Below are 14,105 nucleotides of genomic sequence, written 5' to 3'. Positions count from 1 at the left end.
AATATTTAAGGTTGAGCTAAAGTTTACAGGACTTGTAAAAATAATGAAATATAAAGGAGGTTCTTGTTACGCTGAGGTAATTTAATAGGTGTTAATGCGGCCTAAAATACCTTAAACAAAATGTACGCAATGTCATTGCCCTTACAGACAAAGAAATGCTGTATGTAAACAACATATAGGAAAAAATATATCTGTAAACCCTTTAACCCAAATTTATGATTCGTACTCATATCACGCTGTTATATACTCCTAATAACTTCAAACGTCAGCTTTGATATGCTGTCAAGAATATACCATATCAACGAGCCTAATGTAATAAATCCGGTACAATTTACTTACGGATTCTCAGCTCCAAACTTCAGGGGAACATCGCCGCATCAAACAAGAGGTGAACCGCCGTTGATGCACTATCCCGCGACGCGAAATAAGTGCTGTAAATTGTGCAACCATGCAACTAGAGTTATGCTGCCACGTGTTGCAGTCGCTTGCGCTAAGTAGCTAGATTAATAATCGCAATAAAGGGTTGAAATCCTTTAACAATAACATTATTATTGTCTGAAATGTAAATGCTCGGGTTGTCATATTGTCTTGCTGTAAAAGAAAGCTTAAATAGTTTTCTATTCGTCGCAATGCACACTGTACAGTTTTATTGTAGGTAACGTTAAAAAATGTTACTCCTTAAAATGAAGTACAAGTTACAAGTCATGCCAGATATTTTGTTCACAAATATATCATAACTCAACACATAATCTACCTAAGTTCCTTGCCACTTGTTAGCGTAGTAGCCATCATCGTTCAGATACGCATAAGCAGATGAGATTAGCTATTTAGTTATAAATAATATCATATTACTATTTCTTGATCTGTGGTAATAACTAAAATTAGTCCATCTATATTTTCAAAGTGATAAGTTTCAAATACTTAATACCTACAGGATACTCTACTAGTAATTGTCCAGACTTAGTTTTAAAGTACTTACATATAGCCTTGATATTTATGGTAGCTTTACAATGAAGAAAATTCTCCTTTATCTACCTCACTCAAAGGCTATTTACCGAGGAAAGTATAGATTGCTGTATTCAAAATTAACTTTAAAGTGTCGTAACATAAAATTAGATTATATTTTGGGGTCAGTAACGCGCATGTAATATACCTCTGCAGTAGCGGGCATTCATAGGCTACGGTGATTGTTTACCATCAGGCAGGCCGTATGCTTGTTTGTCTCCGTTGTAATTACATCCAGAGAATGGTTGGTAAATTCTAAATTATACAAAATGGTTTGTTTATATGGTTACAGACAGAAAATGCCCATCTAAAACTTATTTAGAGCCAACTAAAGCTTGAAAACACATTTACACTTAATGGCGTCCTGGCTTGTAAATGACATAAAAATAGTTGTACCTTGTGAATATTAAGATATATACAACTTTATCAATATACTACAGTGAAATCAAAGAAAGTTTTATACTTTTTTAATATTAACGAAATGAAATACCAAGAGCAATTTCACTCCTTAATTTTATTATGCTATACATACATTTTACATTTATACTATGTGGATACATAAATAATTATTTAAATTGGATATAAATTAATAACTTCTAGGTGGTACGTTGTTCTCTTTAGTCAAAATCAATAATATCAGTATGTTCGTAACATACTGATTTGATATCGATATTTTATTTTATTTTCGCATTCAGGATTTGAATTTAAATACAAAGCTCTGAACATCTGCTAGTAAATTATATTTGTTGTCTTGGATTTGGATACGAAGTATAATTAATAATCAAACGAACTTACCTGTGAAGTTTGATTACAATTATGCGAGTATCCAAATCCAAGACAACAAAGACCCGCCCCCCATCCCCAAAAATGAAAATAAAATAGTCTCTGTTAATAACACAAAAATAACTCTGAAATAATGAGTACTGGAGGAGCGATGTCAAAGCAGGAACGCAGCGTAGCGAGTGAGAGGGACAGCGCGAACTTGTTTTTTAAATACTATAATCTCTAAAATGTGTGACTTGGACTGCACGATAACGTGTACTGCTGCTAGTAAATTATATTTGTTGTCTTGGATTTGGATACTCGCATAATTGTAATCAAACTTCACAGGTAAGTTCGTTTGATTATTAAGTATGTGTGTAAGTCGTGGTGGTGTGGATCAGGTATGTGCATGTGTGTGTGTGTGTGTATGTGTGAGTGTGTGTGTGTGGGTGTAGATAATGAGGTAACTGAAAAACATGATGAGCAAGAAGGATAGCAAAGGTTATTTCAGACATGACAAGATGTTTTCGGTTTCCTGATAAGATAGTGTTTGTAAAAAGGTAGTTAGTTTTGCTTTGCAGTTATAGGAGTTTAGAGGGTAAATATTTAATTGTTTATTAATTTTATTATAAACACGGGCACTCATTGATATATATTGGTGGTTAGCAAATACTGTTCGCTGGGGAACTACCGGGCAACAAGTTTGCTTACTTCGCTTGCTTATTACTTTGGCACAGAGAGGGAGGTGACGATGTCGGCGAAGAATAGCACGAAGAACGAATAGTTGTCTAACTGTATGGACCCTACACTCTGCGTATAATTGAGCGGTGGGGAATCTAAATGGTTTGGAAGTTGCCACTTTTAGCAATGCTCTCTGTGCACGTTCAATTGTTATCATAGTTGTCTTACCAGCTGCTCCCCAGAGTGGTAAACAGTACGTGAGGAGAGTTTGGCATAGCGATTTATACACCATCATCAGGATTCTGGAGTCGGCTGAATGACGAAGTTGCTTAAAGATGTACATCAGTTTCCTGACTCGAGCACTCACAGAGTGTATGTGGGTACGCCAATCTAGTTTTTGATCCAGAACAACTCCAAGATACTTTATACTAGAGGTCAAAGCAAGAGAAGGACATAGGCAGTTAGACGAAGGAGACTGACATATGTGGCTTTGTATTGAAAGTGGTTGAGTGGGTAGAGATGAATTGGCAATGACGAAAGGCATGGCTTTAGTTTTATCTAAATTAAGAGTAAGAAGGTTATTCTTAAACCACTGCATTACTGTTTTTAGGCCTTTCTCTGCATGCATTTTCGTTTCGGCCCAGTCGGAGCCATAAAATAGTAAGGCCGTGTCATCGGCATATGCGATGATTTTGCAATTTGGTAGTGACAGCTTACACAGTTCGTTCAAATTGGGCCATAATTTTGCTAAAGGAGATCTTTGGTTCAGAGAAAGCCGTATTTGGCAGTGTAGACACACGAATTTATACCAATAATCAGATTAAACTTAAATAAATACCTAATCTTAAGGCCTGAATCAGCAACATACAGGCGAAATCTGATTTTAATAACAGGTTCTGAATTAGGTCTTCAACCAGAAACGTCACTTTTGACACTGACAGATCAGGTCCATAATTGACCCTCTTTTTACAAGCTTTTATTTAACTTGCCCTGTTAGTATGTATGGGACAAATATTGCAAGTTAAATTTGACCCACTTCCCGGTTTCCGATGAAGCTGAAAATTTGGATACATATGTAAGTTTGGTGACAATGCAATATTATGGTATTGATGGTACCATAATATTGATCTGATGATGGAGACCTGTCTCCACCTCCTGAGGTAGCCATAGGAACTCTGTGATAAAACAACGCCACCTAATTGTGTTTGGGGTTTTTAGAATTGTTTCGATGAGTATTAGTTGCCTGTGGAAAAAAAGTACAGTCAGCGATAAAAGCTAGTACCAAAAATGTATTAACTTGTTATTGAAATCAGAATACGCCTGGTAGATAAGATAAAAACCTTACCGTGACGCAAGACCATATCGCAAGTGACAAGCAAAACTCACTAACTACAACCACAAGTTCATAGCCATAATGAACCATATTACTATACTAAAATACGGTTGATTTTTGTTTAATATTCTTTTAGGTGTTAGTGAGTTTTGCTTGTCACCTGTCGATATTATTTTATAAATGTAATAATGTGTAGGCACTATTTGTGTCCTCGTAACGTAGTGGCACCAAATGACCGACAGGAACCAGTGACCGGCACTTTTGTACTTTATCCAAGAAAATAAGTTTTAGAAACCTATCTCTTGATATTATTTATTTATTATTTTCCAAAATAGTTGTACAGCATAACAGTATATACTAAGTCACTGCAAAACTACAAACAAATTGAAACAAAAATAGGTTAACTAATAATATTATGTACAATTACTAATTAGGCATCGACAGTTTCTAGGCAGGTTACCACACTAAGATATAACAACCACATTCAAACAGTTGAAGGACGTGCATCCATCCTCTCACAGAACCTCAACAATTCATCTCGCACTTCGCTCCACCTGCCAGCAAATAAATCACACTCGGGCGCTGATGCTAAGAGCGCATTCAGAAGGGGTAAAGGGCGAACTAGTGGGGATTTTCTGTGAGACACGGTTCGCGAACTCGGGCCTACAAGTAGACCACGGCAAAGCTGTGCAGTCACTGGTTCCTGTCGGCCATCAACGCCACTACGTTATATTTATATCACAAATACTCGTATTGGTACAAATACACTTCAATTTAAAATGTAGATATTCATAGCTTTTTATCATTAATTCGCATAGTCAAACTTTCGAGAAGCCAACGGAATAAATTTAAGTTAATATGATGAATCGTTAATGGGCTCTTTGATTCCCTCCGTTAATATTACATTAAGTCCGTTTATCGTTTGTCACGATTGTCGGGAAATTAAGGACTATGTATCCACGAGTAGCTACTTTCTTCCATTCCGTAAAAAAAACAGAGCTTATTATAGTTGTACCTAATTTTTGTTATATTTGAAAGATTGTGTTTTAGTGTAACCAATCTAATAGACATTTGAAGTCACCCGAAAAGGTGGTTAAATTGTAAATTAAATTTGGAAAGGTTTTTTTTGATAATAAAAACAAGATCAAATTTTTCCTGTAAAATTTATAATATTATAATTCGTATGATATAATTTTAATGTTATAATTCGAAAATAAGGGGGGAAATAGTATTTTTTTTTATTTTCCTTCACATTTTTTTTAATTTTCGCTGTAAAAAAAATATGAAATTGGTTTAAAATGTCAAACATCAAACATTTATTCAGCAAATAGGCCACAGGGGCAGTTTTACATGTCAATTTTGTACAAACAATAAAAATAACAAAATAAAATTACAAATATAAAACCAATTAAATATTAGATACTTTATTAGAGATGTACATAGTCTCTAAATGTCGAATAACACAAAAAAACTATGATAAATAAATACAACCAACAATTACTAAAATTCTTACATTACCTATTTATTACACACTTACAAACATAATGCCCTACACATTATAATTAAACTAAAGAATAAATAATTAAAAGACAAGGAATTAAACTTGACAGACAAGAACCGAATAAAGTGTCTCATGTTAATGCCACTCAAAAGTAAAGTTACATACTTATAACATAACATGTAGTCCGTGGAAGCTTAAACAATCCCGTCTCCACAAACAGCACCCGATCACGAGTATGACGCGAATCTCAGCCATCAATTTACAATTCTCAGCAATGTACAATTTAAGCTCTTTCAAATTATAAGTATCCTATTTGATCTAGTAACTAGATTTTAAAATATTGTCGCCTCTAGTCTGTATATTTCGTCATTATCCATAGTAAATAAAAATAAAATATAAGAATATCACTTTCAATGTTAGCGTTGTTCATGACTTTTTGGTACAGAATTGGCTACGAAATAGCCACATTTCAGCATGAATCATGTCAACATCACATGACAGTGAGGGCTTGCCGATTATCAGTCTACAAATAATGACATAATTTTTCCAGTTATATCCTGAAGGAGCCCGGGACCTGCCCAATTTCAATGTTAGGGAAAAGGCGTAGTTATAGATATACCTTACCTTTGAATCCAATGAGGAGAATCTAATCTATTCCGAGCACCCAAGGCAATTTGGTATTGAGATTCAATTGCTATTTAAAAGGCACCAGAAAATAGGCCCTAAAGAGAGCATGACCCGTAGTTGTTTGTCCAGCACAGTTGATTACGTAAACCTCCCTTTTTTTGATGATTTTTCTGTCGAGCATCAAATTATTTTAAATTTAACTATCGTCATTTCACTCAATACACATCTCATTCTCACGACCTGTCTGGCCTACTGGGTGGTGGCCCGGCCTATGAAGCCGATGCAGATGGTCCCGGGTTCAAATCCTGGTAAGGGCATTTAATCGTGTGACGAGCACGGATATTTGTTCTTGAATCATGCGTGTTTTCTATGTTTTTAAGTATTTATCGTTATATAGATATATCGTTGTCTAAGTACATATCCACAACACAAGCCTTATTAAGTTTACTGTGGACTTTTGGCAATTTGTGTAATAATATCCTTACACATTTATTTATTTGTGATTTCTCCATTGTGTAAGCGCATTATGTACTTACTGCATGGGGCCCGATTCGAAGAATGATTAAGACACGTTTAAGATCTTGGAAGATCGATAGCTAAATACATGACAAAATTTACCCAATAGGATCTATCTACGATATTTCTAACGTCAAAGTTACATTGGTTGCCCGAATCGAGCTGCTACTGCCAATTAAGTATACGACATGCAAACGATATCTAAATGAGAACTTATCTAAACCAGAACTTATCGTTATCGTATCTCATCCTTCGAATCGGGCCGAGAGTTTAAAATAAGTTTTTGCCAAAAAAAAAAATAGTTTTGGTACAAGCTTTTCGCTGATTAAACTTTTCTAACCACAGGCAACTAATACTCGTACTCATCAAGACAATTCTAAAAAAAACCCAAACACAATTAGGTTGCGTTTTTTATCACAGAGTTCCTAAAGCCACCTCCTGTCTCCATCATCAGATCAGCTCGATGGTAGCATATTATTATTGCATTGTCATTGTCATTGCCGACTTACATATGTATGCCAATTTTGCAAAAAGGAACAGTGGGTCAAACTTAGCTTCCAAGATTTTACCCACACTAACTAACATCATCAATCGCATCAAAATCGGTCCTGACGTTTTCGAGTTCATGGAACATATAAAAACGAAAAGCTTTTGATTTATTTAAACCAAAGACAATAATTATCTTATCTTTTTGCTGAAGCCTTCCATTCTCTCATTCGTACGACCCGATTCGAAGAATGATTAAGACACGTTTAAGATGTTGGTAAGATTTTTAAAAGATGGATAACTAAACGATATGTCAAAATTGACGTTTATTTCGATTCCGCTGTGATCCCAATAAGATCTATCTACGATATTTCTGACGTCAAAGTAACATTGGTTAACTGAATCGAGCTGATTCTGTCAATTATATGACATACAAACGATATCTGAATGAGTACCTATCTAAACCAGAACTTATCGTCATCGTATTTCATTCTTCGAATCGGGCCGAAAATGATATTAGTTGGCCGAATCGAGCTGCTTCTGTCAATTATTATACGTCATACAAACGATATCTAAATGAGAAATTATCTAAACCAGAACTTATCGTTATCGTATCTCATTCGTCGAATCGGGCCGGTAGGCTTTAACAATCGGTGTCATGGTTCGTAAAACGCTACGAGTCGCGCGCGCAGGCTGCGTAGTGGGGCTACGAACAATGCCTTCGTACTACAGCGGCTACGCGTGCTACAAATGTGTAGCACATAGCAGCGACGTTTCTCGCAGCTATCATGATCTACGAGCTTTTCCGTTAATCTACTAAAGTCTCTTAAACGTAGTAATTATTTATTTTAAGATTATTATAATGTAATGTTTACCCAGGTATTGGCTGTTGTATTTATAAATGTTGTTATGTATTTTTCATGTCACTATATGATGTTACTATAAATGTTGTATTGACTTGTAAAAGAGCCCTTGAGGCCAACTTGCAGAATAAATTGTTGAATTTTGAATTTTGCATGTAAACGTATAAAAAGAATCCTGTTTCTCGATGACAATCCGTTTAAAGACATACTTATACATAGAGAATTGTTGGACTCTCAAACTTAGGTCATAACTCCAAATCTGCACACAATGGCTCAAAAGCCAACATGCGTTTGGTTAAGTCAACCTATAAAGTCAACATTCTTTATTATTGTGTTCGATCTGAATGACAAAACTTAATAAATACCCGCTTGGAACTTTTTTTATTTTGCCAATGATGGCCGTTACAAACGGCGCTAGGGCTTTAAGTTCACCACCTTATAACTAATATAAATCTAAGCAAAAACTTGCCTTACAAAGGGTTTGTAATCCAGTAACAGCACAACAAACTTTCCACCAAGCTCACTTCACGCGCGTCGCGAACGTTCGCGAGTGCCGCAAGTTCGGCGTGATGCGCGACGTGCGGCCGCCGCGCGAGCCGGCCGGGACTGCCCGGGAGCGTCCCGGGCGGGCGCCCAAGGGGTGGGGGGGCGTGCGCCCGGGGGGGGGGGGAGCGAACTGCCCCCATTCCGCAGCCTCCGCGCTGATTCAATTGCAAGTTTTTATCAATCAATGTCGCTGCACGACAGTGCACTTGCACCCTTATCGTGCAATTATTGTTTACACTTGACTTTTGTTTGCATTTAGAGGGTATATAGGCAGCTAAGGAATCTAGATTACATTTTTTAATTTGAGCTATAAGAACTCTAATATACCATGCCACGATCAGTACGGATCGAATTAAAGACAATGGTAGAATGATAGAGATACTTTAGAGCTTCTTATTTTATTTTTATTTTTATGGTCAACAAAAATAAATTATTTCGGAGAAACCGTCAATTTCTTGTTTTTCTTGAACCGGGCTAAGACTAGACCGAAAATATGTAACATGGTCCTTTCAAAAAGTATGAATGAAAATAGAATTTTCCTTCCATAATAATGGCCAGTCCATTTTGCGTTCTAGAGGTTCTAGACATCCGTTTGAAACCATGCATGCTTTAAGCGTCCGTCGCACCATCAGAGTCATTCTTGTGCGGCCTTGACCGCGGCGGTGCGTGCTCGCCGCCTGACGACAACGTGGTCCACACCCCTTATTACAAGGATCACGCATTACAAAATCCTAATGATACCGATTATCATGAAACGAGATAATAAATACTATAATTAATCTTCAGTAGCGCTTGCAATGATTAGATACACCGCCGGTAATTTAAGCAATTAATTTTGTCTGGAATTGCAGTCTCAAAGATACCGCTGCTGCTCGTGTATTCTTCCATCTTACCAGCACTTTGTACGATGTGTCCCTTGCTGCTGGTGCTGTCGCTTGCGCTGCTGCTGCCGGCGCGCGCCGACCGCTACCACCCGGAGCGCGCCGCGCGCCCCGCCGCCGCCGGGAGCTCGCGCGCCGCCACGCCGGACGCGGCCGAACGTGGCGCGGCCTACTGGTACTCGGAGGCGTTCGCCGCCATCGACGAGCGGCTGACGGAACCCACTTATGACGACGTGGCGAAAAACGTAATCATGTTCCTAGGCGACGGGCTGTCAGTGCCGACGCTAGCGCCGGCGCGCACGCTTCGCGGCCAACTCGCCGGCCGCACCGGTGAAGAGGAGCGGCTCGTTTTTGAGCACTTTCCTATTACCGGACTCGCCAAGGTACTTTAATCGTGCTCACACTGTCGTTGTGATCTTAGTGCATGTAAAAATACTTCACCTTACAATATTTTTAGCCAAACAATCAATCAAATAATTTATTTGCCAGAATACAATTTTTGATTAGTTGGTAATACAGTTTTTTGTGCACAGTGTATTCGGCCCACATACAGGCATGCAAATATTGAATTACAATTTTAAATCAATTTAATCAAAGTTCATTAAATAAGAATATGTAATGTCAAATAATAAAAAATAATTAAAATTAACAATAAACAATACAAATTACAAGATAGTCCCATTACATTCAATAAATTTCTTAACACTATAACAACATTTGTCCAATAACCAATTGGTCAGTGCACGCTTGAGGAGAGGTCCGTGTAGTGACCTTATTTCTTCAGGTATGCGGTTATAAATATTGATGCACATGTTAAAAGCATTTCGTCTGTAAATATTATTTTTTCCGAGCGGTTTAACTAGTCCATTTAGTACTCTCTCTTGTCCTTCTTTCCATGTTTTGAGTCCTGGTTTTAAAGTAATGTGGATTTGAAGTGACAAATACACTTACTTCACGTATATGAGTAGTAGCGTAGCGTAGAGGCATGGCAAGGGTAAAACACGCATGCGGCGCATTGGCAGACTTTTAAATAGTGGGCCGCAACAGTCGTCAATATGTGTTGCGAATATCTCTGACACACTGGCCTTTTTATGGATTATGAAGACTCTATTCATATCAACTGCATTGCCCCACAATATCAGTCTATAAAGTAGAACAGACGATACAGACCATACATAGCCGTGATAGGCTGTGAGTGCAGCTTCAGATGATACAGTACTTCGTAACCTTTTGAGTGCAAAAGCAAATCTATCAAGGTTTACAAATTTGCTCAATATGTACCTTCCAATTCAAATTGTCCATGGTTATTCGTAAAAATTTAAAAGTGTCAACCTTGTCATCAGACTTACTGCCTAGATGCGCAAATCCCCGACTCAGCGTGCACGGCGACGGCGTACCTCTGTGGCGTGAAGGTGAACCGTGGCACCCTCGGCGTGAACGGGAACGTGCTGCGCTGGGACTGCCCGGCCTCCACGGACACTGCCACTCATCTTGAGTCTATCGCCGCCTGGGCGCTCGCTGATGGCCGCAGCGTCGGTTAGTACATCATTAGAATATAGCAGAATCAATATTGTCAACTGACTATTAGTAAATGGAATCGAATATTTCAATTGGAGAGATTTTTGTCGTCAGTTCCGCTTTTCTGACATCTTTATCTCGTTGCAGGTATCGTGACGTCGACGCGCGTGACGCACGCGTCCCCGGCTGCTGCATACGCACGCACCGCCAACCGTGGCTGGGAGAATGACGGCGAGGTCCGCGCCGCCGGCTACGACCCCGCACAGTGCCCTGACATCGCCGACCAGCTCATCAACTCATACCCTGGGAACCAGTTTAAAGTGAGTTTTTCTATAACTGCTTCAGTTTGAAAATCTACATATATGATCACGAAATTGCTAAGGATATTTTTAATTGCTCAGGTAATCCTGGGTGGTGGACGACGCGAGTTCCGCCCGAATACAACCAGAGACGAGGAGAACGCATCGGGTCTCCGCTGGGACGGACGCGATCTGATCGAGGAATGGCACACGCAGCGTGAAGAAGCTGGAGACTTGCACGCGTACGCCTGGAACCGCACCCAGCTGCTCGACGCCATCGCCAACCCGCCTGACTACCTACTGGGCCTGTTTGAGGCCTCACACTTACGATACGAAGCGGAAGTACGAGAGGCGAACCTGGATAAACCGACGCTAGCCGAGCTCACGGAAGCCGCCATTCGTGTTCTATCCAAAAACCCTCGCGGCTTTTTCTTGTTCGTTGAAGGTGGTCGTATCGATCACGCGCATCATGACACTAGGCCGGCGCTGGCCCTGTACGAGACGCTCGCCCTCGACGAGGCGGTGGCGCGCGCGGACTCGCTGCTGCCGCTTGCCAGCTCGCTGCTCGTGCTCACGGCCGACCACTCGCACGTCATGGCATTCAACGGCTACTCGCGCCGCGGCAACGACATCCTCGGCGCCTCCGACGCCCTCGGCGATGACAGCGTGCCCTACATGACGCTGTCTTACACCAACGGGCCCGGCTACCGCGACCACGTCGATGGTAAACGCGTTGACGTCACGCACGATTCTAACTTCCGTAAGTTAAATTGAATTTCGGTCAGTCATTTTTAAACTATCAATTACCATAAGTTTATCTTCTCTCACTACCTGCTTTTTACTATACAATCAATCTTTAATGTCAGTAATTCAAAAAAACTAATCTTCAATATCCGCAATAACGCAAATACATACATATTTGCTGATACCATTGTACTTAAATTGTAGGATGTCTGGTTATGCAATTTTATGTCTGTCTGCGATTAGTATCTAAATACAGTGTGCTTAATAAAATACAATATAAGATTCGAACCAATCAACAGCTCTAAAAACTTCTCAAAAGTTATCCCTGTCATTGTAGAAGCCTTACGCTGGCGGACGCACACGGACGTCCCACTGGATTCGGAGACGCACGGCGGCGACGACGTGGCGGTGTTCGCTCGCGGGCCGGCGCAGGCGCTGTTCACGGGGCTGTACGAGCAGAGCCAGCTGCCGCACCTCATGGCGCACGCGGCGTGCCTGGGCCCGGCCGCCGAGCGCCGCGACGCCTGCAACGGTTCCGTCATGCTCTCAACTTCTGTCCTCGCGTTACTGCTCTCCGTAGTCGCCGCGCTCGTCCATTAGCTTTACACATTGTGATAATTACTTTTAAATATAAGTTTACCTTAGCATTATACTTATATATGGGATAGTAATAATTAGTATATGTCTATTTTTAGGAGTACCAGAATTTAGATAGGTTCATGGAAATGTGGTATTATTTAATACACGATCACTTGATCAGTAAATGGAATTATGACCTGACTTGAAGAAAACTAACAAGGGAAGGTACCCAATTGTCCGGTTCCGATTTGATTTATTTATTTATTTTCTAAAAAAACACCCGTCTGTATGTATACCTATCTTTAGCGATAAGATATTATTATTAATTGACTACCTTGACCTTTTGAGTTTTGAAATGTGTTGCGTTCAACTCTTCACTAAGGTGCTCAAGTTTGTTTGAGACTGGCACCGACTCCAAAAATAACAGATTGTAAATATATTTGTGTGATTGATTCAGAGGTATGTATATAGTTAATACTTTCTAGATGTAATTAAATTGATATAAGCCTAGCGATTGTATTAGGCATATAGAAAGTGTATAGAAATAGATTATAATTGTAATTGTAGGGTAGGTATTCACTTGCGTTATTGAAGACAAAATTATAATTTTTTTCTTTTCAGTGCGCTATTGTTTTTTTTGTTGGTCGATTCGTTTCGTGTTAGTGCCGATTTTTTTATTACGTTTTAGTTTTCTTTCGGCGGATATTTTTTTTAAAGTTTTTATTTCATAATTTTCTGTGGCTATAATTTATACAAATTATTACATGCTTAATTTTTGATTTCTTTTAAAATAGTTACCTACCTTGCTTTAGCTATTAACCTTACAATCGGTGAGTGAAAAATCATTCATCCCCTATTTTCCTACCCTTAATTTTGGATTTTTTCCATATTTATATGGGACCAACTTCGGGGACCCTTTTCAATAAAAAAATAATTATCAAAATCGAACTACTCTGTAAAATGTTATGCGTGGTCATACATAAAAATTAAAAAAATATACGCGTCGACTTGAGAACCTCCACCGTTTTTTTCGTCGGTTAAAAACTGTTCCTTTAGAGTTATAATCACCCAGATCTAAATAAAACGACATCTTCGCGGTTATTTCGTTTTTTGACAACAAGATCACAAACTTGGATTATTCATTGGGCAAATATCATAAACAAGTCTGCAAAAATCAGAACTACCGTAATTTGACGCAAACGAAGCCCATCATAAAAGGCGACAAAGTTACTGGATTATGAATGTGTTCTTGCGCAAGACTCCAGCATCTAGTGCGACTTGAATCATGAAGTCGAGAACGCAAGTCATGCTAGCCGGTCTTATAGGTAGAAAATGTACGTACATTACTCTTTACTGCATACGCAATCATATATGGCAGTTTAATATTCAACTCTATTGACAGCTATCAAAGTTCAAATTTAAATATTTTTGTGTTTAGGGGTTAATCGTGATTACGTAAAAACAAAATATTAAGTACTGAATTTACCTAATAATACAATTTCATAGCATTCTATCCCTGACATTTTTATATCTATAAGCACTCCGGCTTACATACTGCTTACAAAATACCCATTCCAATCTTTAGCTTATTTATGATGCTTCCATGCTTCAAGCATCCGACTTGGCATAAGTGCCGTGCGATAGGTATTTCACACTTGTGCCATGTAAATTCCATGTAAAATGTTGCCAAGACCAAACCATAAGGCTCGCACTGTCAAAAAGTTATCAGATCTCTTGTAGAGCCAAGCTTCTAACTCTACAAGC

General features: G+C 39.0%; 2 protein-coding genes across 2 annotated transcripts in view; one reads left to right on the top strand and one right to left on the bottom strand.

Annotated features, from left to right (window-relative positions):
- LOC133526244 (uncharacterized) overlaps positions 1-8,368 on the bottom strand; it is a 41,690-nt gene extending 33,322 nt beyond the window's left edge. The window contains exon 1 of the mRNA XM_061862781.1: positions 8,249-8,368. The gene's annotated coding sequence lies outside the window, so the exon portion shown is untranslated. The remainder of the gene's footprint in view (positions 1-8,248) is intronic.
- Positions 8,369-8,438: 70 nt separating this feature from the next.
- LOC133526507 (membrane-bound alkaline phosphatase-like) lies at positions 8,439-12,414 on the top strand. The gene is made up of 5 exons (XM_061863173.1): positions 8,439-9,584; positions 10,545-10,737; positions 10,867-11,039; positions 11,121-11,778; positions 12,100-12,414. The coding sequence occupies exons 1-5, from the start codon at positions 9,228-9,230 to the stop codon at positions 12,360-12,362; spliced, it is 1,644 nt and encodes a 547-aa protein (XP_061719157.1). The 5' UTR covers positions 8,439-9,227; the 3' UTR covers positions 12,363-12,414.
- The last annotated feature ends 1,691 nt before the right edge of the window (positions 12,415-14,105 follow it).

The sequence above is a fragment of the Cydia pomonella genome, chromosome 16 (genome assembly GCF_033807575.1).
Source record: "Cydia pomonella isolate Wapato2018A chromosome 16, ilCydPomo1, whole genome shotgun sequence".
Taxonomy (NCBI): domain Eukaryota; kingdom Metazoa; phylum Arthropoda; class Insecta; order Lepidoptera; family Tortricidae; genus Cydia; species Cydia pomonella.
The sequence above is the reverse complement of the archived record's forward strand: the minus strand, read 5'-3'. Positions and strand labels throughout refer to the sequence as shown.

Coding starts and splice junctions, on each gene's coding strand:
- LOC133526507 (XM_061863173.1), top strand. CDS start 9,228: ATGTGTCCCTTGCTGCTGGTGCTGTCGCTTGCGCTGCTGCTGCCGGCG. Junction 10,738..10,866: donor CGCTGATGGCCGCAGCGTCG/GTTAGTACATCA, acceptor ATCTCGTTGCAG/GTATCGTGACGTCGACGCGC. Junction 11,040..11,120: donor ACCCTGGGAACCAGTTTAAA/GTGAGTTTTTCT, acceptor TTAATTGCTCAG/GTAATCCTGGGTGGTGGACG.